The sequence below is a fragment of the Scophthalmus maximus genome, chromosome 5 (genome assembly GCF_022379125.1).
Source record: "Scophthalmus maximus strain ysfricsl-2021 chromosome 5, ASM2237912v1, whole genome shotgun sequence".
NCBI lineage: Eukaryota > Metazoa > Chordata > Actinopteri > Pleuronectiformes > Scophthalmidae > Scophthalmus > Scophthalmus maximus.
Genome location: NC_061519.1, coordinates 22,853,798 through 22,881,225, shown reverse-complemented (window position 1 = coordinate 22,881,225; position 27,428 = coordinate 22,853,798). Strand labels below are relative to the sequence as shown.

General features: G+C 45.1%; 1 protein-coding gene across 15 annotated transcripts in view; it reads right to left on the bottom strand.

Annotated features, from left to right (window-relative positions):
• The window catches only part of LOC118311348 (receptor-type tyrosine-protein phosphatase mu-like), a 150,274-nt gene that overhangs the window by 105,730 nt on the left and 17,116 nt on the right, over positions 1 to 27,428 (bottom strand). For all 15 annotated transcript variants that reach the window (XM_035635131.2, XM_035635130.2, XM_035635134.2 and 12 more), the window contains exon 2: positions 8,358 to 8,480. In XM_035635131.2, the coding sequence (XP_035491024.2) occupies positions 8,358 to 8,480 (123 nt within the window). The remainder of the gene's footprint in view (positions 1 to 8,357; positions 8,481 to 27,428) is intronic.

Genomic DNA, 27,428 nt, shown 5'->3' with positions numbered 1-27,428 from the left:
CAAGACACAACAAGCTCTCCTCATTATTGACCACCATGGTCATAAATATAAATATATAAGAATACAGTATTCGGAGTGACAGTGTGCCGCCTCCTCGCGCCGCGACTGTCACCGTCTAACAAAAGATGACAGGGGAGCGCTGATTGTCATTCAGTTTCTATGCTCTTGGAGTCTAATGACCACACGCTGCGCAGGACCTGCTGCACCATGACAAACTAATTAGCCAGCGAGACTAAGAGCAAATTATAATGACACTGTGTTAGTGCTGCGCTAATGTGCTAGTGATGCACAAGGGTGTGTTCGCCGCCTCTCTATCTCTCGCGCCTTAACAATGGCATGTTCAACACCAATTAAAAACAGAGAGCTCTCAGCACACCGACGGCCCGCCTCTGCGACTCCGCAAAGGCCAGGGCTCGGCTATTGTCTGAGGCATTCAGATGAACAGATTTATTATTATTCCGATGTAGGCCAACTTCACCTTAAATTACAATGATGGCTGAACATGGGGAACGGGGAGGCTGGTATGAAAAATGAATAAGCGGATGAAATGTTCCTGTCGCAAAAGGCTATGTGCATTGGCGTTGTCGGTCATTGCAAATGAAAGGTAGTGAAACAGTCATTTGCCGAAATAATTCAGACATTTTTAAGGAGACACACACACACACAGTGTGTGTGAATTAGGGCAGCTGCTACGCAAAAAAAGACAAAAACATCAACCATACGTTGAGTATCGGGTAATTTGCTGGCTGAGGTTTGTCTTTGCAAAGGTGGCAGAAAAAATAAACCGTTCACATTCTGTTGTGGCTCCAAATCTCATAGGCTACGGCCAAACCACCTGAAAATAAAAACAAAAATTGAAATGGAGGGATTTTAGCTCCATATCAGAAATGATGTCTGTCCATACCAACACACCTGAACACGCAAATCACATGAGCATTCACGTGCACTGGGCATGCGCGTGTGAACAGGACGCAGATCTACTATGTTTTCTACGCTTCGATTGCAGAAAACACTGCGGACAAGGAACAGCGATGGTTGCGACCAGTGACAGATTTGCTTTGACCGACCTTGAGATATATATGTGTTACTGTGAATATCTGTAATATAATACGTCTTATCAATGCTTATAATTCTCTATCAATGTTGCATTCAACGCTGGCAGGTGATCCGTGACGGATGAGACCCAATCGGGAAGCGAACGTTGGCATCTCCAAAGGTCTCAGTCACCGCTCTTCCAGACTAAAATGTAAACCCGAAGGTTTCACGGTAAAATGGGGCAAGCAAAAGTGTATTTAGACTAAAACATGTGGGCATAGCCTTAGACTAATTTAAGTCATTTTCTGTCACTGTGTCTTATTTTGATTGAACAAATTTAAAAGGTGTGAGTGAATTGTTAAAAAAAATGTTGTCTGATAAATTGCCCCTCGTAATGTCACTTGAGTCAACGTCAGGTGGAACTGAGGACCCCGAGTTTGACAAGAGCCCTGAAAAAGGCGCGGACCTCTGCCAAGGCTACGCAATGGTGACGAGTCCCTGAAAAAAATGTCTGGATCCCGTCAAAAAAATTCAATCACTGTTTCCATGCCCACAACTTTTGGAGTAATCCCGCTAACTGACAAACAGACAGACTAAACCAATCACGTAACCTCCTGGCCTCCGTCAGCTTCGGAACTGCATCGTGGGTAATGTAAGGACCCGGTGGTGTGCGAGTGCAATGCGAAAACTGGTGGAGTTCTCTTTAAGTAAGATCATCCAAAACTGTACCGATCAGCTGCCAAGAGATCCACAAAATCAATGCAGCATTTTCTCTGAAAGTCAGACGCCGTCAACAAACCACGCGAAACCACCACGAGGCCGCAGCTTTGCGAAAATTAAGGAGCGATCCAACAAGTGCTAGTTACTGGGATAAAGTGTTTCCCAGCGAGTGAGAAACCCACAAACGTTCACGTTCGGCTAAGTAATCCAAGATGACAGCCTTAGTGGCCTAATGGTATTATGAGGCATGGTTCTGTCGGAACCAAGGATATACTCCGGGCGGAGGCTTCCATCAGGTTAATCCTTTAACCTGTCAGGTCACTGGCAGAGCAGTCGGGAATCGGTCACAGCTTGTGTCAGTCCATGGGGGGGGGGGGGGGGACGGACGAAAAGTTCCTTCAGCCACGACCAAGAAGCTGGTGACAAACCGACAATGACTACAGAACTAAATACTTTCATTTCATGGCTTTTTAGCACGTAATAGTTCAATAAAACTAGTTTTCAGGGGCCACCAGTACACTGCTTCTTTTTTTTTTATTATAAGCAACGTGTCTGGTACACTGAAGCCTATTTATCCGAGCGTGACTTCGCTGACATTATCCCGAGGAAACAGCCATCCTTTTGAGAGACTAACATTCAGACACAATATGAATTCCTGTTTTATTAAACAATCAAACCCAATTTAGAGATGACAGCTCTCGAGGATTACAACAATGTGACACGACCAAATCCTAATTTCATCGTTCTCTGTAATAAAGTCCCATGTCTTCAGAGTGACTCCCTTTTTTTTTTCTTCTTTTTTTTTTAAATACTGTCATCTTAGAGAGTAGGAGGAGGTTCAGGGTTGGTGGAGAAGGAGACAAGAGACCTGACACAAAAGTCAGATGAATCCTATTAACCCTTTTCTTTTTGAATTCACACGTATTCGTTTGACTGTTGGAATGAAAAACTCGCAAAGGGTACTATTAATAAGGCTAACCAGCTTCCAATGTGTAAATATGATTTTCCTTAAAGGCTACCAAGTGCACGGATCTATACAAAGAACCATAACTACACAAATTGCACTGGTTACATATTTCTCAAGCAGAATAAGGCACGACGCAGCACAATAACCTGAGCCGTTTAGGTGACTACATTTGTACATCTTCTCTTTCACCTCCACCTCCTTTACTAAAAAGGTAGTAAAGTCTTCATAATGGGAATTCAGTTTGATATGATTTACTCCACATAAATAGGACACCGTCTAATCCGGAGCATCAACGTCTATAGGTGGAAGTCGATAGGTATCTAGATTAATTATAAGTTGAGTGATGGTCTGAGCGGAGGATATAATTTGCAATAATGACCAGCACTCATTATTTCTCCTCCACTCAGGTCCTGAACTCTGTGAAAATCATTATGAGGGGGGGGGGAAATCAGAAGGAAGGGGCGCTCTTTAAACCCAAACCCTCAAGGTCTCATTTGCTAATAAAATTCACAGAGGTCACCGCCGCGGAAACGCGCGGCTGCCGCCTCGGAAATGTCAATGAAGACAGGGCCATTCTCTCTGTCTGCCACCAATCAAAAACGCTCTCGCTGTGAGGGGTTAGGCTGTTAATGTGAACATCCGTGGCCTCCGCTCGATCTTCCAGAACTTTCGCTGTGTCCTCTGAAACATGAAAGGGGCCCGATAAAAAAAAAAAGAAAAAGGAGAAGAAAAAAAAATAACACTGGATAAGTTGGAGCTCTCCGTATGAGGGACCTGGCAGGTTCCTTTGACGGTGTCAAATGGATTCACCTCGAACCATCCATCACGCGCGACACGCTTTAGCCCCGTCATTTTAGTCAGGTGGAGAAGCTAACCCTTATTATGTTCCCTGGCAGCGTCCTTTTGTCGCCGCGTGTCAATCAGCGGCAATTCTGAATGGCTTAATGTGTCATCTTTAATATGCAGCGTGCACCGCTGGCGCGCCGCTGCAATAAACGGGTCATGTAATGGCCCATTTGCCTGATGCAAACCCATTACACCACAGAGGGGTTTTCATGCGAGTCACCTGCATCATTAGCCTTAATTGTCCATACCATGCGCACTTATGTAAAAAGATACAGTCGACAAACATCTCCATCTCCATCATGCCACAAGGGTGTGCGGCCATAATCCTTGTTTAAAGGAAAAGGGTACAGTCCCTTTTTTCCACGGACAAGTGGTACACACATGCTGAATTGAAATTCAATCCCCAGGAATGGATTCATGAATTGATCGGACGTTGTAATTTGTGGTTCCGTTTTGTCCCCTTATCGTATAATGGGGGGGGGGGGGGGGGGGGGGGTGGTTCTCCCCAACCACATAACCTTGCCAACACAACAAGGTTTGATTTCCACACCAACTTGCGAATGGCTCAAAAGCAATTAGCTTATTTCCACGACACGGTGGCCCTCCCTCCTCGACGGCAAATCCCATCTTTTGCTGATGTGATTTAGATTCTGATTTAATTTCTCGTGTCCTTCAGTCAGCGGGTGTTCTCTCCTCTCGTGTTTTAAGTGGCGAGCCATCGCCCCCCCCCCCCCCCCCCCCCCCCCCTTGTCAACAACACTGGTTGTTCAGGTAATGCAAAGCTGAACGGTTTGCCTTTATTTTTTTTTTAAATGATCCCACCTTATCCATATGCAGCAGCCACACTCCACGAAAGGCCCCACGTCCGGGCTCAAGAGGGAGCTGCATATGCATGGACGCATTATGAGGCGGACGAGAAAGAAGCAGAAGGGAGAAGATCACCGTTACCCTCTGAAGGAGCGTACTCCTGCCAATCCCTCACTATTGTCAAGGTGTCATTATCGACCGAGGGCACGCTATCAAAAAACAAAAAGACCCCCCGCGCAACAGTGAGACAAAAACATTCCATTTCTCTCCCGCAACATATTTAGAGCAGACATTAAGAATAAAACAATAAGTCATTTAGCCTTAGCTGCATATGCTATTGTTCCGGGCATAATACAAAAACCCTAATTAATCTCAGTTAGAGGACCTTCTCGCTCCTCCTCCTCCTCCTCTCGCTATTATTCCCCACAACGAGTCTCGGGGGGGGGGGGGGGGCAGCCTGTGCTGGCGACATGCATGACACCATCAGAGAAGAGGCAGCCTCTGCACCAGCTGGGGCTCACTAGAAACAGCTTCCTTTTTAATGGCATCTGCCCCCCCCCCCCTCTCTCCTCAGCACCACACTGCAAACTTCCCCACCCAGTCAGCTCCATCCCTTCTTCCCTGCAACACATCGGGGGAACTTCTGAGACAACAGAGAGCAGGGCGGAAGCTGAGAGAATATATGAATGACTTGGATTCGAGTGTGGTGATCTTCTCGCGCGCGCGCTCCAAGCCGCCGTCGCCGTCTAACTCCGACAGGAGAGCGTCCAGGCTCCCGTCTCCTGGAGGTGGAGGCTGAGCGAGCGGCGTCCTGGCCGAGATGGTTTCATTATCCGAGTCCAGGGCGGATGCGCGGACGGTCGGTAAAAGCACGACTGGCGGCGGCGGCGGCGGCGGCGTCTCTGCCAGGGGTTCCTCCAGCTCGGCCTTGGAGAGGGAACACACACGGGGAGTGTCCGGGCAGACATGGCGAGCCTCGGAGCGGGGCCGAGCCACCCTCAAGGAGCCGAAGCATGCAATCAGAGCTGCGCAGAGGCATAAACAAGGCTACTCTCCGTCCAGACGTGGCAATTAGTCAGGGAGCGGATCCTCGTAAACAACCTCGAGTTTGAGGCGCTCGCCTTTCTTCTGCGTGCGATCAGAGGGCTTGTTTCGCCGCGTTTCATTTCACTTTTCCCCTTTTCCCATTAAACTCTGCTCAGGGGCCTCTCATGAATGCATTCTCGCCACGGATCCGGCGCGGTTGGTCCAGGACCACTCCGCCTGATTTCAGAAGCCTTTTGATTCAGCTTTTTTGTTGTTGTTGCATGTGGCAAGCAGACAGTGTGCACATTTCAGGGTCTTATTGATGTCGACCCCTAAGGGAAAGGAAGAAATCCTAATATTGCATAAGGAACTTGACCTTTTAATTAACGCTTTCTACAATATAGCAGCTTTGAAAGACTGTGGTTGTAGCTATAAACCAAAGACGAGGTACGGTTGTGAGAGACTAGTAGAACAATCGGCTGAGGCTGTGGAAAGTTTGTGATTATGTGAAACAAAAAAATCCAGTGATGTCGCAGACCTTCATTAATTATAGATTTTGTTATGTTTAAGTCGTATACTTAATACACATACTGACATAGTGAAAACAGAATTTTAAAAATCTTATCAAATTGAAAACAACCTCAAATTCAAGCACTTACTCAGTACTTGCACTGAAAAAAGAAAATAGTTCACCAACTAAAAAAAAGAATGACGTCAGTTGGTAACGCACCAATTAAGTTTGTTCAACTTAAATTTAACAAGCTAAGACAATTGAAAACTCTAAGTTGGATAAACTTAATTCATTGTGATATGTGTTACCAATTAAAGTATGTTTTTTTTAAGTTGGCAGGCAATTTTGTGTGGTCTGAATAGCTTGTGAAGGGAGATGTAATCCTTAGGCGGAGCAGGCTCGGAGTCAAACATCAGTTAACATTAAGAACCCTCCACCTTTATGTGGACAGATACAGTCAATGACCAATTTTTAAAGGATGTTTGAGGTTGTAATACCGTCCCTTTGGAGCCTACTTCTATTTCATTTCCATCCCAGCACACCGGGTCGGATAACAATCTGTTCTATAAGTATGATAAGGTCGTTCTGTGAAGATTCATAAGTAAAGGTTGGGAGTGAGACGGCAATCAAAGGTGTGATAGCTTTTTTCCGCCGGTGTGGCTTTCACCTAAATGCATTTCTACCCGCCGATCCCGCTCTCGACAAAGCCCTAAAACAATTTCGGCCGTCAAGTGCTCCACATTTCCCATCCCTTCCACCGCGGTCAGAGAGGAGAGATTACAATTTCACACGGCGGGCCGAGCGCTCACGCCGACAAATGGCCAAAGGAGCCGCGACCTGTTAATTAGGCACAATTCAGGGCGCACGGGTAGAAAACAAGCCGGCCTGGAGTGCACTGGGACGAGCAAGCACAATCGGGGACGCCTCCTAACGAGACGTGGGATTTTAATCAGATATGTTAAATTTAGACCGCGTGCGACGTGTTAATTTGTAGGTCAAGGCTTTCCCAGATTCCGCCGTGACCTTTGCCCGGCCGCCACGTGTCTCCACATTAATCAATTGCGATGGAGAAAAAAAGGGAGACGCTCCCGACTCCATGGAAAGCAATTTCTCCGGGGCGGTTCAACACACATCACGCCGATGCGCACGCAAACAGGTCCGGGCACTGGCTGCTTGAAATTAGCGAGGGCCTGCTAATTAATTCCCCCTCTGTCACTGGAGGTGCCCGACGCAATCTATCTGTGAAGCAGCCTTTGTGAGATTAGGCGTCAGATGGGGAAGGGGAAACAATATCCATCAGTTTGCAACGGTATAACATGAAACGCGAGGCAAAAAAAAAAAAAAAAGGACGACCTTCATTCCATTAGTCTAATTCCTTAGGTGCCTTTTGCTCAGCGGTGGCGATATCGCTGCATTTCAAATCAAACGAAAAAGCGATCAATGGAACATTAATGAGACGAGCCGTGTGCTTCGGACGCAAAAAATGCAGGGAAAGCATTTTAATGAATCTCAATACGCGGCTGATGGGAAGACTTCTTTGATTAAAGCGGGTCTGAGTGTTTTCGGTATCAAATGGCGCTTTCGTCCGGGCTCCCTGTGACTGTCCCCATACAGATATTGACGTGGAAAGAAGTTGCGTCAACATCCCACATTAAGGAGACAGTGTCGGGAGTTTACATAGCCAGATGTTCATTCTTTTTGTACCAAATACTTTTGGGTTTCCTGTGAAAAAAGCAGCAAGGTTTTAATAATCTATTTTGTATTTGGACAGATAATAAACCAATTTCAAAAGAAGTTTCAGGAATGAATCCGTCTAGAGAGAATTGTGGGCACATTAGTTAAGTTTATGTTTACAGGACATGAATACATAATCTGTAATCAATATGTATTTGTATTGTGCACATGAGGACTTAATGTAGACTCTAATTGGAGTCAGATTTAAAAGCCTAATTTGAAAAATGTCCAACGAAAAGGACCTACGTCATCAGACTGATCTGGGCATTCAGACATAAATTTTATTTCTATGGGAGAAACACAGCGGATTAAAATCGGTCGTGTATGTGCTCCGTCAAATTAGTCGACCAAGGGATATTTACTGTTCTGGGTGAAGCTCTTCATCACGGCAAGTGTCATGGGTGACTCATCTTCCTCTCCTTTTTTAACAATATCCATTTGACCAGAAATTCGCCATAATTGAAAATGTTGAAAGTTTCCACTGCCCATTTGACATAGTGCTCTTCACTGGATTAAATACAATAGTGACGAGACTAACTATTCATCCTATTTTGAAAATAATACCCATTGATGCACAACTAATCTTTGCTCGGGGCGGGACACTGCTCGTGTCAAATGTCCGCACTGGTGAAGTGATGAATTCTCCGTCTGGTGACGGAGTCGTCACTTCTGCTCTCCACTGAGCCGAGGGCGCGTGTCGCCCATCCTCACCTGAGGGCATCCATGGATCCGATGGGGCTTTCTCTCTCGTGTTGGTCTGCTCCCAGTCAAGGTCATCGTCTCTGCCCTGGCTGTACCCGCACGCTGCCAGGGGCTTCTCAAAGTTACAATCGCCTGTGACAAAAAGGAAGACATTTATATGGTTATACAGTTTTTCCATTAACTCGCTGCTCAATGAATGAATAAATTAAACTCCCCACTTTTTTCTTTCTTTTTTTTTTTTTTACCCCTAGCGGTATTCATAATGCAATATGCCAGACAATGAGATGCATTTAAGTGAGACAGAGTGAAGGATTACTGTAGTGGGCGAGGCACAACATACATTACCACCATTAGCAACACGGCAGTCCAATTTCACAATGACAAGTATGAAGTGTCCAAACTCCATCATCGTTAGGCATTATGTTCCCAAACTGCACCACCATCAGGGATAAATTGATTTATTTTCCTTGCCGGCCACAGAACTTTGCCGTTCATGCGCCCTTACTCCGCGGAGCCACTCTAATCCTTTATACAAGCTGCTCGCAAAATGACAGCGAGCAACCATTAAGGCCAGCCTTCGACGCGGCTCGGCGTGTGATCGATTAATACAAATACCCCTTTTACTCCTCACACCTTAAAGGCCACACAGAAAATGTGTTTTTGTTGCCTTTTTCCACTCAAAGTTTACATGTCACTAACCCTGTTTGTGTCTTCTATCTCTCCTAGTGTATCTCTGCACCCAGAGCTGCAGGACCCAAACCTGTCATTATTATTATCATTATTATCATCATCACTAATAATAACAACACCTTAATTGTATTTTTTAATTACAAGTATCAGTCTGGTAGAGATTACAGCGGCGGTTGTACATCTGTCCTCTCTCACTCTTCTCTCCTACTGTCTCTCCTCCCACCATCTTTCCTCCCACCTCTCCTCTCTTCCTCCTCTCTCTCCTCACCCCAACCGGTCGAGACAGAAGCTCCGCCCACAACTGAGTCTGGTTCTGTCAGAGATTTCTTCCTGTTAAAAGGGAGTTTTTTCTCTCTCCACCGTCGCCAAGTGCTTTGCTCATTGTGGGATCTGTTGGGTTTTCCCTGTAATATTGTAATATTGACCTCACTATGTAAAGTGCCTTGAGACAATGCATGTTGTGATATGGCGCTTTACAAATAAAATTGAATTGAATTGAATTGAATTGAAAGTGCTTTTCAGGCCACTCGTGAATCTACACACAAAAAAAAAGTCACATCAGAACAGTATGTGGCAGGAAATGAAGTTCAAAAAATGCAAAAGGTGGCTTGTACACTACGGGAGGTCATATTCAGAGAAGGCACATGACTGAGGGAAGAAATGCTCAAAATCATGAAGTTTCAAAGGCGCGATATACACCGATTTATTTGTTGGGGGCTGATAACAAATGTGCAGCATCAAAATGGTGAATCTGAAAATGTTTGCAAGTAAATTTCTAAACACAGATGACATAGCATACAAATTTCATTGCCTCTGGGAATGTCCTTTCAGCCAGAATCTATGCCGGGGCAAAAGCCAATATCTCATCTCTTACAAACTCCCTCTGACATTCTGCTGCATAAAGGCTACGGGCCGGGCTTTTTGTTTTCCCATTTATCTCTCCGGTGACATTTACAGTACAAGTGCAAATGAGTGGCCAAACGAGGAGAACACAGGATAATTAATATCCGGCTCCATAGGGCAGCTGCTAATATGTTTGCTGCTTTTCTTTTTTTTCTTCCTGTTTTTTTTTTTTTTTTTTTTGGGGGGGGGGGGGGGGGGGGGGGGGGGGGGTATGGAAAAGGGGGTGACTGCCAAAGTATCACGGGTAAAAAAACAGCACGATGTTCATTTTGTTAATGATGGTGTCATTTAGAGTAAGATAGATGATAAAGCACTGTTTATGCATCGGGGCGTGGATACAGTGTGATTGACGGCTAGTACCGTCCGGTGGACAAGCTCTCAGTCAGACCCATTCCCCCGCTCCTCCAAATATGGTAACTTCTAGTTTCAAATAAACAAGGTGGCGCTGACAAAAACTACCGAACTCGAGGGCGGAATAAAACGAAGTTGTGATACATTTATCAAACATATCTCATTGAAAAAAAGATGATACAGAAATTAAAGTTCAAAGAATCATCCGCAAACGATTTATATTTGAGGCTTGTTGTGGGTCGCGATGGTTTGGCATCTTTAAAAAGTGGGCCGCTGGATACAAAAGTTTGGGAAACAGCGTTTGGACGTCTCGGTGACGGCACCGGGATGAACAATGGGCAGAAGGTGAGCCGATGGAGGTCGATCAGCGTGCGTTTTCCATATAGGTTTCTTTTTTCCTGCCGCGCTATGACGCCGAGCTCATCAGCATTCTTTAACAGCCGCCACTGTATAATTGGGTGCGGGTTCATCATTCAGCGGAAGAAGTTTAACAACGGATCCGCCCGCTGCACGGCATCATAACTCACAGCCCCGAACAACCTGCTACTGTTAATTGTTGACTAACTGTGAAGCCGCAGCAACAGGTGGCCAAAGAACATTTTACGGAGAATAACTGGGAAGCCGGGTGAAGAAGGAGCCCCATGCGAGGAGCGCTCTTTAATTTTCCAGCGACATGTTCTTGAGCGACGCTCCGAGCTCCAACCGTTCGGCTGGAGCTGTGCCGTGGTCGTCCTCCACCTGCCGGCAGGGACCAGTGTGAAGGCCGCGCTGAAAACGAGCTTGTACTTCATGCTCAGTCACCTTCGGCTGTGAATTAAATGAAAATGTCCGCGCTTCCGAGATGCAACTCGGGGAACGTTGGCTCGAGCCTTTGGCCGCGGCGTCACAGGCACTGGCTCGGCGCCGTCAATGTTTTGACTCAATAGTTCCAGGATCCTTCGCCCTGTGCCGCCCACCTCCCTCTCACAGCATGGCGGAGCTCAAACAAACCCAAAGAGGTGGCTCTTAATGGTGTTTGATATTGAAATCGATGGAAGGAGCAGAAGGCGTTTCGGAAGTCAGCGGGTGAGAATTTTCGAAAGGGGGGAAGAAAAAGAACCCAAACTGGTTTATTATATTACTTTTTTAATGTCAACTCTGTGTTTAATAATGAATCAGGGAAAAGAGTGGGGTGAGGTTCCCATTGGAAACTTCCTCCCCCTTCAAAGACATCGTTAACAGGTCTGTTCTATTAATGATTCTCTCGTTGCTGAGGTAATTTGAATGAAAAAGACATTAAGGAAAAACAATTCAGTTTCAGTCGCACAGGTTTTCAGATGGGGACAATAAGATAATTAAGGTAGTAACAAATCCAATACTAAATAAGAATGTGCAGTGACTCAAAAAACCCCAAACACAATGCGTCATCTCTTAATAACCACGATTTCCTCCTAAATGTCTCGGGATCTGATACAAGAACAGTAGGAGGGACGAACCCACACTGACCTTCCATTGACAGAAGTGGAGGGGCCATCCACATTCAACGCTCTGGCTGAACTGTTTTGACCATTAAGGCTGGGTAACAGGGTGTAAACAAGCAATACATTGATTCACTTCGCTTTGATTTTCACACAAGGCTCTTGGTATCAGCCTGGTGGGAAATTCTCCGACGATGCCTGCAACTTGTTACCGATCTGCCCTGGAACGGTTTTCGCGCCGCGGTAGAGATTCAAGCGTCTTGTTTTGGGGGAAACTTGTTTGGGCGGCATCGCGTGCTTACGACCCAAAAGCCATTGGCAGTCACGTGTCGCACGCCGTCGATATCAACGGCTGCGTCCGAGTCCAGAGCCTGCGCGCATGCATGCAGATGAACGCATCAATCAATAGCATGGTAATAGTCCCTCTCTCCGTGGGAGGTTTATATCGCTGCCACTGCGTGGCACAACCCCCATATAATCAACTCAGACAGCTGCTGAAATAGATATATCCCAACGAGAGGCTGCCAACTCTCTGAAGGAGATTTAACTTTCAATAAAAGCTTATATGAGGTGTGGGGGAGTCTGGGAGTGCGGATGAATGTGCTCCACCCCGTCAACATTCCCCCTTTCGAGAGGAGCAGGCACCTTGAAGCTCAAAGAGGTGGCCCCAGATATGTCGTGAAACAATTTATTCCTGAGTGAGCACACACAACAGTCTTTATATTCTCACGCAGAGCGCATTTCAAAGAAATCTATCCATCTTTTCCCGGACTGAGCCAGAGGCCAGAATCAATACCTCAACCCCTCATTGCTGTAGCCAATTTCTCCTAAAGATTTTCAAGTCAGACTTAAAAGGCCTTTTGTTATTGCACCTGTAACAAAAGTAAACTTTCAGCATTAAAAGCAGCGCGTGCGTGTGTGTGTGTGTGTGTGTGTGTGTGTGTGTGTGTGTGTGTGTGTGTGTGTGTGTGTGTGTGTGTGTGTCCGTGTGTGTGTGTGTGTGTGTGTGTGCGCGCTATGCACAGTGAATGCCAGTGACTGAGTGTGGGAGGGAGTGTGAGGGTGGAAATGGAATATTGTAAATGAAGATTGGTGGGGTTGTAATTGGCATTGCTCTCTGGTTTTGGACCATTTTTTTTGTTTTTGTTTGCAAGGTTATATTTGTGATGCTTTTTTTACTCTTGAAGATAGCTTTCCTAATTGTTACCTTTTTTTTTTTTTTTTACCCCATGTGATTGGTTGGTTTGTTGGTTTGTTTTCGGAAGCAGGATTTTTCTCAAAAAGTTATGGACTTATTTGCATGGAAACTTTATCGAAGGTAGGTCTCGGACATTGTAATTGAATTTTGGATCAGATCTGGATCCAGGAACTTTTTTGGAAGGATTCTTCACCATTGCGAGACGAGAGGGCCAATGTTCACATCTCGAGTCACATCTTAAAACTTGACATTTCGAGTCATATCTTCACAGACACATGACGATTTAAAAATATCCGGCGGACATGGCAATGCCATTTTTGGGTGAAACATCGCAGGTTCGATTCCTCGGCCTCGTCGGAGGTCTGCGTTCTCCGAGAGATCATGTGCTGTATTGACCCAGCAGCAGGTTAGTTTAGCTTAGACTGAAGACTAGAAAAACAGGGGCAAACGGCTAAACTGGCTCATCCTCAAGCTAACAGAATCCACCTATCAGCACCTTTAACGCTCATCCTGCTTGTTTGTTTGTCTCTCATCTATCGCTAAATTGGCAAGAAGGTGAATTACACAAAAATGGTGAAATATTCCTTTAAGATTATTTTGGGGTGGGGTGTTTGAAATGATACAATGCAGAGAAAAAAGACCGGAAAGTTTCTAAGCAGAAGCTGAACTCTGGACTTTGTCAGTTAAGAACGTGGTTGGCTCCTACTCCAGAAGAAAAACCTGTACAACAATTAACGTCTACATAATTATTGGTCATTTTCTACCCAGCCATTTTAAGAGGGTTACATATTCTATGTTACCAAGCACGCAAATGAACAACAGTATCATTAGTGTGGTGTGTACTGTGGCGTCTCAGCCATGAGATGGAATATCCTCCCAGGGAGAAAACGGAGACCTTTTCCTTTTCCAGCATCACCACCACCACCACCACCGCCGCCGCCGCCGCCGCTGCTGCTGCTTCACTCTCAGTGGCAGATATCATTGCTGCAAGACCTCCTCCGCCGCTCTGCCAATTCTGCAATTACCAGCCTTCCAACCCGTTCTGTCTGGCTTGGAAATCGCAGGTCCGCTCCTCGCCCCAATCAGCCTCCATGTCTGCACTTGTTTTAACAAACATCTCGTCTGCCGGGCAACCCCGCCGACTGAAACCACGAGGCAATCTTGGGTAATTTAAAACCAATGTCGACTATCTCCCTCCACCACGGCCAGTTTAGAGCTTCGGAATCCTGCAGCTAAGCCCCGTAGGGACTGATAGGCCTTTTCACTCTGGCCCTATTTCACTTATCTATTGGCAGCTCCTGCCAAGTCCGATCTCTGTACCGAATTGCATGTATATATACTATCTGTTTGGGGACTTTGAACTGTGGGAAGGGATTTAGGGCAATCAATCTCAATATCATTATCAATCACGTCTTGCTGTTCGCCACATTGATTCGAGGCGAAATTAAGAAGTTGGGAGTGGAGATTTCCACTGATAATCTGCCCGGCTGAGCCACGCACTTGTCAGCAATGTTTTGCAAAACAACACCGACAAACCACATCGAGTGTAACGGAACAAAATCAGTACGAAAAGAGAACGTCACATTTTCAAGAGGGTTAGGATGTGGTACACGCCTGATGGTGTGAATATTTTTAAAATAGTGCACAAATTGATTAATAAAAAAAAAAAACGTCGGCACCATGTATAGCTCAAAGCCATCTTATTATTAAAAAAAAACCTCTTCGCCTTTCCAGGACATTTTTTTTCTTCTTCTGTCAACCAAATATCAACTTGATGAATGTGCTTTACATCCGGAGTACAACATGGTTCCTGATCAAACCCACCCTTGTGCACGGTTAGATGTACATCGAAGATGACAGGCAGCTTTCTCCTTGGATGTGCTAAATTCTGACAGATGATTTTCGAGCTCTGTACGCCGGCACAGGGCTTGACGTTCCCTTCCACCGTGTCTGTCAGGAACTTCCAGTGAACGACTTCAAATCCGTCTCTATTCTGCATAACCTGCCAGGCCCCAATTAAGATGGATATGGAATCCAACCCGGAGACATGGAAGATCCTTACTGTCATCTTTCCTCCCAAGTAATAAAAAACGAGGACTACAGGTCTGTCTGCATCAAGGTATCCTGTTGGGATGAAACCAGACATTGTGCATTTTTTCTCCTCGTGAAGGTCCATTTTGAATCGCAGAATTGTTACAGCGAGGTTAGGGTAAAGCTGCATCGTCCAAACGCTCATTTACACGCTCTAAATAATGTGGAAGATCAGATTTAATCAATCTCGGTAGACCGAGGTTGGCCACCTGCTGTGCTCGGTGTTCAGTTTGCAGAGATGTGGCTTTTGGGCGCAGCCCGACTCCGACTTGACAGCAACAAGGCTGGTTAACAATAGCTTTTCCCCCTATTGTTCCCAGCATCCTCATTCTCGTCTCTATCCACAGAGAGAGCCGCCGTCTGTCTCCCGGTGTCTTTGCCCTCCAGAGAGGGAGAGACGGAGAGATAATAAGGCTGTTCCTATTAGCGACTGTTGATACACTGAATGGTGGAACAAAATAGGCTTGTTTGGTTTCCCATTTTCCTGTGTTCAACATGCCCCCACAAGTGATGACTGAGCATAAAAGACCCTCTCTAAAAATCAGTTTATTTGTTGCATAAGTCAAAACTGCATCAAGGAGAAACAAATTGAAAAATGCTGAGACTTGTCAAATATCCTAAATGGAAGGGGGAAAAAACCAAGAGAAATATCCCGCTGTGTGTTACTGTTGATGTATAGCCCGCGCCGCGGAGTCAACTCGTTGAGATGCTTTAAATTGGAATTAACCCTCGGTATTGATTCACAATACGCTTTTAGCTCAATACCGCTGGACTGGAAATTAAAACTTCCTCCAGCTTGGTTTAACATTTGATCCAGGTGTGATGGGCCACTGTTCCGGGGCTTGGATCAATGAGAGACAGTAGGAGAGAGGAGTAAACTCCCTGCTTTCCGGTGGAAAAATAGATCCACACCTGGACGGGGGAGCCCTCTGGAAGAGAAGAAGGAGTAAGCAGCCAGCCTCTGCTACAAACCCCTCCGGCTCACTCCAACGGAAAACAACATCCCTATTCCACAGCGGATGACCCTTCACACTGAACCCTTCAATCCTCTCAAAATCTGCTAAGTCAACAAACCTTTGAATTCTGCCTGAAGAGTGTAACAAAGAAGGGATGAAATGCTAATGTCAGTATCAGTCCCCCCCCCACCTCCGCCTTTCCCCTGTTCTCGCCGAGTTTCCCAGAGTCTAATTTGTCAAACATGCAAGTAACAATGCCAGAAATTAGCCCAAAGGGAGATTTCCTCCAGAGGAGAGAATGATTATGTTTGATCAGAGAATAAACAAGAACATTAACATGCTTTGTTGGTTCTCCAGAACTGGAACAAATGCTCGTTTTTATGTGTGGAGGAGGGAATAATTCAAGGTTGAATGTCAAAGAATTAGGAAATCGCTAAAGCTAATTAGAAAACGTAGAAGAATAGAAGAAAGGTTGAATCAATCCCTCTTGAGGAGGAGAGAAAATCTAGGCCACAAGGCAGAGCGTGCACGTTCAGGCAGCGTGATCAGCTTGATGAAATATCATTACTTTGCTTTTGTGTCGTGACATACTGTCAGTCACATGCGCAAGGGCGCTTAATCCCTCGCCACACACGGCCGCGTGGAGCTTGGCGAGTCTGGCCAGACACGTGGACCGACGGAGCACAGGTGGAGGGTGGATCTGAGCCCAGGCCAACGGGTTACCATGCCGATCTGAGCATCGCCTCGGCAGGTGTGGCTGAAGAGATTTCAATCCCAGTGGGAGCTTTTTCAAAGTGCCGTCTTAGGGTGTTCACCTGCACACTTCAAACACATTCAGACCCTTTGTCTCTCCACTGAAGCCCCATAAATCAGCTACCTGAAAGGAAAACCCCGTGGCCAGGCCTAATCCTCCAGGGTCAGTGGGGGCCCAGTGTGGAAGGCTCGAGGCATATGAGGCCCGCTTTCAAATTTACTGCGGGCACTCTTGTTGTGCTTGGCAACAGGAGCGTCTGCGGACTGGTCAGTGTGATATCTCAAAGCAGTTGGGAGGGGATCTTGTCTTTAGGCGTCATACAGCCGTGACATTTTAAGACAATGCATTTAGTCCTACCAATAAATATCACCGGCGGGGATTAGCGTGACAAAGAGGCTGACAATATCATCCACATTATATATCACGTCTCCTCAGACTGAACCCATTGCTGCAACTGACCTTAGATCCATTTCCACTGGGTCAAAATGCTGCCCAGTATCACAGCTGATTGGCAGTCGGACTGTTCGAGAATAGGTACAATGAATAAGGGTAAATATAATGGATTGTTTCAATAATTCAAAGTGATTTTTGTAAGTAATTCCTGCCAGGTTTCATCGTCTTTTGTATTTTGTTAATACTCCTTAACTATGCAACTTTGAATCTAACTTCTTTCCCATGCCAATACAGATCCCAATACCTCCAACTCAGGGTATCTTCTGATAATGAGTCAGATCTGATAGTGCCATTCCTCCTCATATTTAAGGTACGTTTACCTAAACCCATTGGCATCCAATTCAGGAAAAGGCAACAGGCTGTGGCACTTAAAAACTGCACGGGCAGACCACCAAGAACAACTGAATGTAACCGACTGCTAAAAAACACTTTATTTTTGAATGGCTCTAACAGAGTGTATTCAGCGTGGCTTGATCATGGCTGATGCCCTATGTCCACTCAAAGGAACAGTTTAGGGCAGCGATCCTCAACCCACGGGGGTCGCAAGATCATTTTTCTGGGGGTCGCCGGATGGTTGTGGAGAAAAAAAATAACAGAATATATTCAAAATAAAATTACCTGTTTTAGACTGGGATTTGTTTTTACATTGAATTGATGAGATCTGCTTAGAAAAGGATGCTATTGAGCGCGTTAGTGAGAGTTGGGGGCACGATGGGTCGCGTCTCAAACTATCAAGGTTGATAACCGCTGGTTTAAGGAAATACACTTATTCAGGTCCCTGCCGACACATTGGATCATTCTCCTAGCTGTCCACTCATTAGGCATAAGAAGGTGTTAACGAGTTTTAAATTTAAAATCAGAAAAAGGGTTTTCCGTCCTGGCTTCCACATGTCGATGATCTTTATGTTTTGTTGCAAAATACAGCAATTGTTTTCATTCTTTCTCGAAAAAATTAAAACAATGTCAATTAATCGCCTATCCAACTAGCTGCCGATTTTGCAAAAGGACTAATCATTGCATCTTCAAATCCAAAAAGAATTCATTAATTTTAATCGAGTAGTTCATCCATCCATTGTGCTGCTTATTCAGGTCGCATTGATTTAATTAATCATATCTATCAGAATTATTGTCATACTCTGCCGGGAAGCACTAAAAATGTGATATTATAACAGTGAATTATTGTAATCCATAACTTCCCTACTGATTTTCTTTCATACATTGGCCTGTATAATGGTGAAACGGGTGTTAAATTGCTTTCTACGTCTTATTAAAATGGTCTTTGATTTAACACAGTGGAGCCTGCAGAAGCCTGGATTCCGCACATTAACTAATGATTACGTCCCCGCCTATAGTACCGTAGAAGAAAACATCAAATATTTGAAATCAGACCAATAAAAGAAAATATCTGCTCTATATGAGTCGTTGCAGCTAACCCACTTTTAATATGATCATAATGCATGTGCAGGTCATCTCTATGCAGTGAGTGACAGACTACCGTGAGACAAATTAGACTTTTCAACTGGTTTGTTATCAGTTCAGACAGTAAAGTGGCATTAATAAGTGAAGGAAACAAAGGAATTCCCAGAGTCTCATTAATATTATTAATTTTTAAATCCAATTATTGTATGACGGCTCGTGACCTATTTTTCAGATTTAAGCGTCCTATCAAATCCTTATACATCACGGAGTGGAGGGGAACCTTCAAGGTTTCAGACGGCGCCCTCGCTCCTGCACAGTTGCTCCTTTGGGAGATTTTGGGGTTTCCAATCTCAGCCGCCCTCTGTCCCCTGCAGGAGAATACTACGATCTCGCTACTGTAAGATCCAGGTGAATTATTGCAGGTATTAGTGCGGAGCACGCAAACTTCCAAGGCACAGCACCTCTCTGATCCCTCGTTGCACTGCAGGTTCTTTCATTAACTGTGTGACAAACGTCCGTATAAAGTCACAGTGCAAGCACATTCAATTTACACTGGAGGATGACCAGTGGGAACACTAGTCAAGCCAGTGAATAGAGCGAATGTGCAGATTGAACCCAAAAATAATCTGATGGGTTCATTGCAATAATAAAATAAAAAAAAGTTTTGACAGTGTTGAATATGGAAGGCAAATAAAAATAAAAGAAATAATACGGCAGTGATTTATTTTGCTCATTCTTAACCTTGATATTCATGACCTTGCTGGCTAGGTCTCCTGACCAGCTGGGGTCAATCTGAAATATTCTAGAATACTAGCTGAAACAAGTTTTCCATGTGCTGTACATGAAGTACTTTCAAATGTAGTCAAATAAAATTATTTTTTGTGATATTACAAAAGAATGTCCACAACTTAGCAATGTTTAAAAATATCAGCAGCAGTATAATACATAAGATTACACAAACATAGATATTGTACTAGAGATAGAGCAAAAAAAAAAACACAATCTAAATAGAAGCGATACCTGATGACCTAATAATAAAAATACTTGTTGGCTGTGCCGCAAATACACAGACATTTATAATCAACTTAAAACACAGGAATGAACCAAAAAAGACAATGTTGAAATGGTCAAATCAGTCCGAATCACTAAAGTAATACTCTACTAAAAGGGGACGTAGTGAGCTTTCATTTTAATGTGTCAAGTAAAGGGTGATGTCTTGAGTACTGTTGTTACGAAAACTGCCTCTCTACAAGTCTTGGAAGTGGCCCATGGAAACACTTCACATGCCAGCACTAAAGGATGGAGAACTGTGAAAGGTTTTTGGCACATAAACTAAAATAGACCAATGACGTGTATTTAAATGCTAATTCACGGCACAGCACAAAAACTCTATAAGTAACAGTCAGGCGACAAAAAGACTTAAAATTAGACGTAATGTGCACTTTCTACTTCTGGGTCTGGTCAGCTCATGACAACGAAGCGTCATTTCTCTAAAGCTGTCAAAGGTCAGAAAGAAAGAAAAGACTACTTTAGCAAGTTGGGGGAAGTGATAAATGCAGTAACTACTTTGTAAGTCAACAGACATATTTCTGTGACATTTGCATTTGCTCAGTTCAATGTGGCACGGTGAACAAGAGTTTCCAGTCAGTGCCACACGCACAGCTTGGCTCTGCGAATAAATACACAGCAAGGACTCAGTACCCATAATTACATGTCACTGTATATGATGCATATAAGTTAATTTAAAAAGTCTCAGAATAAAAGATGTGTTAGTCATCAGTCACTTCATATCACCTTTGCTTGAAATGTCACTTGTGTAACTGAGTCAAGGCACTGTGGGCAGTTAGTGAAATATACTAGATGAGAAAAAAGTTATTGTGATCAACTTTTATTCGCAGTATCTCCAGGACACTCCTTCATATGAACCGTGACATCTGTCAATCTGTCTATCCGATCCTCCGGGTCTTTTCTGAGAAGTGTCATCGCCTGAATGACCATAAAGGTCGTGACACTCGTAATACTCCTACATTTTAAGGAAAATGTCCGACCCGGTCACACTCATCACTTTGAGACGTCCGCTCTGCTCGACCATCCCACAGGCCTTTCGGCCTATATTGGTTTGGCCAGAAGACCCGAATCAATCATGAAACAAGGCGCGCTGCCAAAGCGTTCTTTCGCACCCCGACACGGCGGCGGCCTTCACTGCCACGCTCAGGCTACTTTGACATGGTCTCAGAAATGTCACGGACATCAGCGGGAGAAAGCGCCGCGGGGCGAGTGGTTGTCATGAATTTGAGCTTGAAAAACAACCCCCCCCACCCCCCCAAAAAAGGACGATATTGATCAGGGTAAAAATAAGTGATGATAAAATATCCGATGAGAGTACGAAGGAAGAAACTATTAGAACGTCTCACAGACTCGTTTGACTGCACGAGCAATGAGAACCAGCTGCATATTTCTTCAGTCAGGTTGACATCAAATGCTGCTAATCCAGAGTAGTGAAAGAAATGATTCCTTTGATGGGGTTTCACCGTAGCACAGATCAACAAATTGAGCTCAACCATAAAACACACAAAAGTACCTCCAGGCAATGTGAGATTAGTGAGAGAGGGGGGGGATAGAGGGGGATAAAGACGGGGGGAAAGGGGGGTGTGGGTGGGAGCGTCGCTCGATCTCGCCAACGCTGCTATAGCTTCAGGACTGCTGAAGAATCGACCACAACCACGGGGCATCGCCTTCAATGCCAATACCAAGGAACACAACTCAGGCCCCAACGTCTTTTTTGTCTCATTTATACAGGAATGCGTATATAGATAGATGCTAGACACACAGATACAGTAGATCGACTCTGAGATGAAAACAGGTGGACAACTAAAAGGAAAAACCTGAATAAATGAGTGAAAGAAAACAACAACAGCAACAAGCAAATCATATTTGTTCACAGTCACTAGGTCTTGACTCCATTGGCAACATGAAGATTTTGAACCAACATGACAGACGGCACTCTCCACCTCCTTATATTTTCTGAGGGTGTCATTCATTCATTCATTCAGTAAAATTTAAAAGGAGCATTGGAGCCCAGTTGGAGGCTCGCGGCAGCTCGACACCATTACCATTATATTCAAGTCAGAGAATTAGAGAGTTTCAATAATTACCTGGCAATCTTTAAAAAAAAAACTAAAAAAAAACTGGATGATCAAATGCTAATTTCTGTGACGGGGGAAAGTAATGATAATACATGAGAGGAACAAGCCGTGGTCTGGCGCAACACCTTTTACTCAGAAACTTCACGAGGGCTTTTGCTTCAATTTGCCACACATCTGTAGCTCCGCGGTCATCATCTGTCCCTTGCTTTCATTAGATTTCACGCAATTTGGAAGTTGTCCACTTCAGTTTGTCTTTCTCATCGGCTGGTACGGCAAGTCACAGGCTGGAAGTGAAAAGCAGAGTTTTGCAGTAGAAAGCTACAGATGGCACTAATGTGTATCTTTCATAGGTATACAGCAGCGAAGGTAATCATCAGATGGCCTGAGTGGAAAAAAAAAAGAAGAAAAAAAAAAAAGATGGTTTCACATCCGTATATATATATATATATCTGTATAAATAACTGTGAGCAAATGTTATTTTAACAGTGATGTTTGTCTCCTGAGATGGAGACGGGGAGAAAACCAGAAAGTTATTTCCCACCAGCTTTTAATTCAACCTCGTGTAGCCCACTTCCATATGGCGACACGCGAATCTGAGAGAGTACACGGTGTGAAAATATGGTCAACTGGAGCCTCAGTTGATGTAACTCCAACATCCAGATGTTTAAGTTAAAAACTGACAAGGAGTTTTACAGTTTGACCATCTGTAGTGCGGACCCGATGCGAAAGGGAAAGAGAAGGAGGGGGGGGGTTGGCTCTGAAAACAGACTGAATTTGCATCTCCAGCAATTAAAACGGCAATTATTCCAAATACAATCATGGATTCTAAGAAGCAAAAACATTGGAATCTTTTAACTAACACACTGGCACTTTGGCGAAACCACATAGACGCAAAAAACAAACAATGCACAGCACACAAACTTATCCAACAGATTGAGAGTTGGCGAACGTCCCACGGGCTTGTACATGACAAAGCTGAATACGAGGCTAGCTGGCGCCCGGGAAGCGCTCGCTCCTTCGAAAGGAAAAATGTGAACATTCAGCTGTATCGCCAAAAAGGATTCATGAATGCATGATCCGCCTTGCGTGTGAAATGAACAAGCTGCGCCCCGTTCTGACACTCACAAGCTTTCATTTTCTTAATGATTAAGGTGCGAAGTTGCAAAATAAGAGGTAAATTTAGCACTGGATCATTTTTGTGGATTGCGCCTCCGGCTCCGGCTCTTAATGAATTGGACGTGTGAAACTTTTTCAAGAGGCATCCTCCATCTCTCACACACACATTTCATTAACCTGCAGTTCATTCATTATTGCTGTGGGTGCGGCGTAAAGTAGCAGCCCGAGATATAATTGCGTTATTGGGGGTTGCGGGGCTGAGGCTAATTACTGGCGGAGAACACAACATAGGCACTTAGACATCGGCCTGATGGAACACCCCACAATGGTTTGTGACAAGAGCTGTCCTCCCCGGAGTTCCATGAGAAGACGTGATAGCGCAGTAATTCATGACTCATAACAGAATCACATCATCTCCATAGCATGAAGGATGACGCGGGGGAGGGGGGGCTGAACTAAGTTGACAAGTTTACCACTAGAAGACCGGACCCGACGGCAAACAGCCACAACAGAAGGAACATTCTAAGAGTCGTCAAAATTTACACGCCGTTTTTAATCTCGGAAAACCTCAGCAAATTGTCGTAGCGGTGCCGGTGCTGCGACGCACAGTGGGTACTCCATTCGCAGAGTGAACTGGCTGGGAGCCATAGAGCCGCTGAGGTCTTATTTTAGTTAATCTGTTTACAGGAGCCTTTGACACAACACCCTGCAACTGGGCCTCACGATTAGCAGAATATTCTCGCAGACCTGTTTACCCCCCCCCCCCCCGTCCACAGATGGAACGGTTTGCCAGCAGCAAATAGTCCAGTCTCTTTTATTTTGACAACCTCGGTAAGTGGGTTTCAAAAGCATCTCACCCCTCGCTATCAGGGCGGCATACTAAAAAAACTTTGGAGAGTATAAAAGCAACAAAATCAAGTAGGACAACACAAGATCAGATTGATGCAGTAGGATATTACGGAATAAAGGAATTAAGATTTATCATACACCAAAAAGTAAAGTATGCAATACGAAGCTGGTACGTTGTAGCATAGTGTATAAATGCTAGCAGCTATGCGAGGCTGTACTGAGCTAAATGCTAGCGTCAGCTCGCCCAACGTCCACAATGCTAGCTATGGTCGCCATCTTGGTTTTCTGTGTTAGCGTGCTACAATATGCTAGTTAGCACTAAACACAAACCATGGCTGAGGCTGACAGACAGGAATGGAATTGGTTTAGGTGGAATTTTGTCATTAGCCGAATTAAAATGTTCTGTCTGATGAAGAATCCATCCAGGGAAGACAAAGGTCCGCGCCAGATTTCACGGCAAAATCATCAAATTCTCGTTGAGACATTTCACTTCAATTCACAAAGATTAATCTCATGTGACTGGGAAATGAAAAAAAAAAGTCTGGGGGTCACAAAGCCTTGACATACAAATCCATGAGCACGGTTTAGCAGCTTTAGCATCGCGTGATATACTGAGTGAATGAACAATGTGTAGGTGAGAGTCATATTTCTTCCAACTGTGGCTAGGGGTCTTATTAATTAGTTTTTTTCTTATCACATTCATGTAGAAAACAAAAGTAAGAAAGCTCAGACAATGTTTGTCACCTAGCCTGCATTATCTTCTGCCTAAAACTCTGAGTCTGACTCATCACCGCTCAGAAACTTTTGGAGCTCGTGAGAAGTGCTGCTTTGGACGAGATGTCCACAGCAGCATATTTCTTCACAATCAAAGCTTTACAAAGGAAGAAAAAGGGAGCCAGACGCTCGAGAGTTATCCTCGTGAATCTCTGGCAAGGTTTTTTTTTTTTCTTCCTTTATCCTCCTACCAACAGCTTGTCTGATTCTTATAAAAACCCATCCGTCACTTATGTCGGTTTGTCTTTCATTGGATTGGCGGAGGATATCTTCTCCGTTCATTGACCTTCAAAACCAAACACAGAGTTTTCAACTCTTAATACATTTTGAAGAGTGAAATATTCAAATCTAGACAAATCTGTATTTTTGTTTCGACATCAAAATGGATGAAAATGTAAAAAAAAAATTTTTTTTAAAAATTATATGCCTTTTTTCTGAAAACCTTTCTGCAAAGATCTACAGCCACAAAGATGCCAGGCATTGAGAGGCCAGGCTAGACTAGTTTATTTTCTCTCTGCCATTTTTATCTCTCTGTTCACATGTTGTTCAGTGTCCATTTATCCATGGTGAGGGCTTCTCCTTGGCAGCAACGATCACTTTCAACAACAGTCCCCGCGAATCAGAGCGACGTGTCACATCGTTCCAGTGACAACTAACGACTACCAATGTATCTGGGCAGGCTGCCAGTGCGCTGGGTTAGGAACAGCCGGGGGGGGCGGGCGGTGGAGGACATGGTGGTGGTGGGGGCTGCACGCTCCAAGGAGACGGAGGTTTAGCTCACCAGTGGCAGCCTCACATCACATCTCCTCCGTCAACAAAGTCCCTTACACATCATGTGTCGAGAGATGAAATCAATCTGCTTTGAGAGGCTGACTCTGATACTGTATGTCTGGAGGCCGGAGTCAGACAGTCCAATAGAGCGACCGAGGGAGGGGGGGGGGGGGGGGGGCGGCAGAGACATGGGGGTCATCTGATTCATCCCAACAGTCGAGCCCTCTTTTCGTCTCCTCCCTTCTCCCATTTTGCATTCCCAAGGTCAGAGGAGGCGCCAGAACTTTACTTTACATATATATATTTTTAGCTCGAAGATTAACAGTAAAACACACTATCCCCATAAATAAACACTAATTGGTAGTTAATTTTCTTAGTTCTTGCCTGGATGATCCATTGCCTCTGGGCTAGTATGAATTATTCATCCATGTGGCAAAACAGCTTTATGTAGAAACCTACAAGGCACCGCATTCATTATGCTATCATGCAGAGTAATTCCAGGCACTGACGGCTGGTATTAGAATAATATGCATATTGGGTATTCTGTTTTTTTCCCGGGGCATTGGCAGGCAGTAACGGCGCTTCCGTTGGCAGGGACTGAGAGGGATGCAACACCCCTCATGGCTGACAAAAACCCCTTGTTTTGTCAGAGGAATGAGCGAGGAGGGGAACGAGTGCTTCAGCTCTGCCCGCGTGGAGAGAGGATTAAGCTGTGTGGTCGTGCTGCCGGGTGGCGCGGGGAGTTGGAAGGATGTGTTATCATGTCAACCCTCCCTCCCGTGGCACCGCAGATCTGCGCTGCCCCCGTGACTCGGAGAGACGCACCTGGCCCGGCTGCGAGGAGCTCATTGGGCTCACCGTTCTCGCTCGGGAGCCACAGGCTGCGTCACACATTCCTCAGTGTCCCGAGTCCGGTCGCCTGCAGAAGGACACCTCAAAGACATGTATACTGTGAGGTTACAGGTTCTGCTTTGTGCTCGGCGGCTCTTCGAGCTTTTCCTCGCCGCCATCACATCCGGAGCCCCGGCGGCAGCGACGGGGCGAGAGATGGTGAAACAGAACTGTCAGTTCAGAGTAAGGTGAGACTGTTAAATGGCAGCAGGCGCCTGGCTGAGGTACCCGTCTTCCCAAGTGTTTGCTGTCACTGCAGATAGGTCTCTGCCTCGGAGATACCTCGTCTCCGGAGGCCCACGCCGTGTCCTCGGGCTATGGAAGCAACGCGGCGAGGAGAAACACGCAGGAAACACGAGTGCAGCTGGTTTCCTCTGCCTTGCCGGCATCTCGGGCTGGACACAAAGCTTCCTTGTAAGCACTGATTTGGTTATTTGTCAGTCAAAAAGAAGTCGGCTAAGTTTCAATGGTCCTTGTGTACATCCAGTTGGATCATTTCCCATTAAATTGTCTTTAAATTCTTCAAAAAAAACAATACTGAGCCTTGGCAGCTGGAAGAAAATTGCTTCACAACTAAAGAAAGCCTGAAAGGGAGGGGGAAAAAGCCAATAGGTTTGTTCTCAATGTAATGTGTCAGAAAACAAGAGTGACATTTGAAAAGCAGATCCGAACCAGGTCTGAGGACAGAGAGTGCGGTGACTTCGGGGGTGCATGCCGTAAATCAGTATCACTTGATTTGAAGTCATCGTCGTGATCCTTCGTGGGCTACAAGTTGACACAAAGCCCCAGAAGAAGAAGCGGACTGATTTGGCAAAACCGGTCTCCCGCTGCGAGTGGAGCCGTACGCAACGAGCTCAAAAAAATATACAGGGTGACTGCGGCCTGTTTGTCACGGCCTGGTGTCATTTAAGAGATCTGTGGCCAATTCGTCAATGTCTTGTTGGCACCAAAAAATGAACTTGGTCCGCCCAGACGCCACGCTGAGCAACAATAGAGTGTGATCTGTCCAATAGAGCGGGCATGTTTGGAGGGATTGTCTGTATTTCAAGTGTTTCCCTCATTAGACCGAGGATCAAACGGCGCTGGCTGATATTAGGGGGCATTAACATCATACGTGCCTGCTGAGGTGGAATGCGGCCCGTCTCTGGACCCAGACTGGGAGCTGTGTTACACGACATTCATTTCAAGACATTAGACGACCCGGGGATGTAACTATATCCTCTGATTTAGGGCCCACTTATATCCGAGGTAAGTGCCTTTC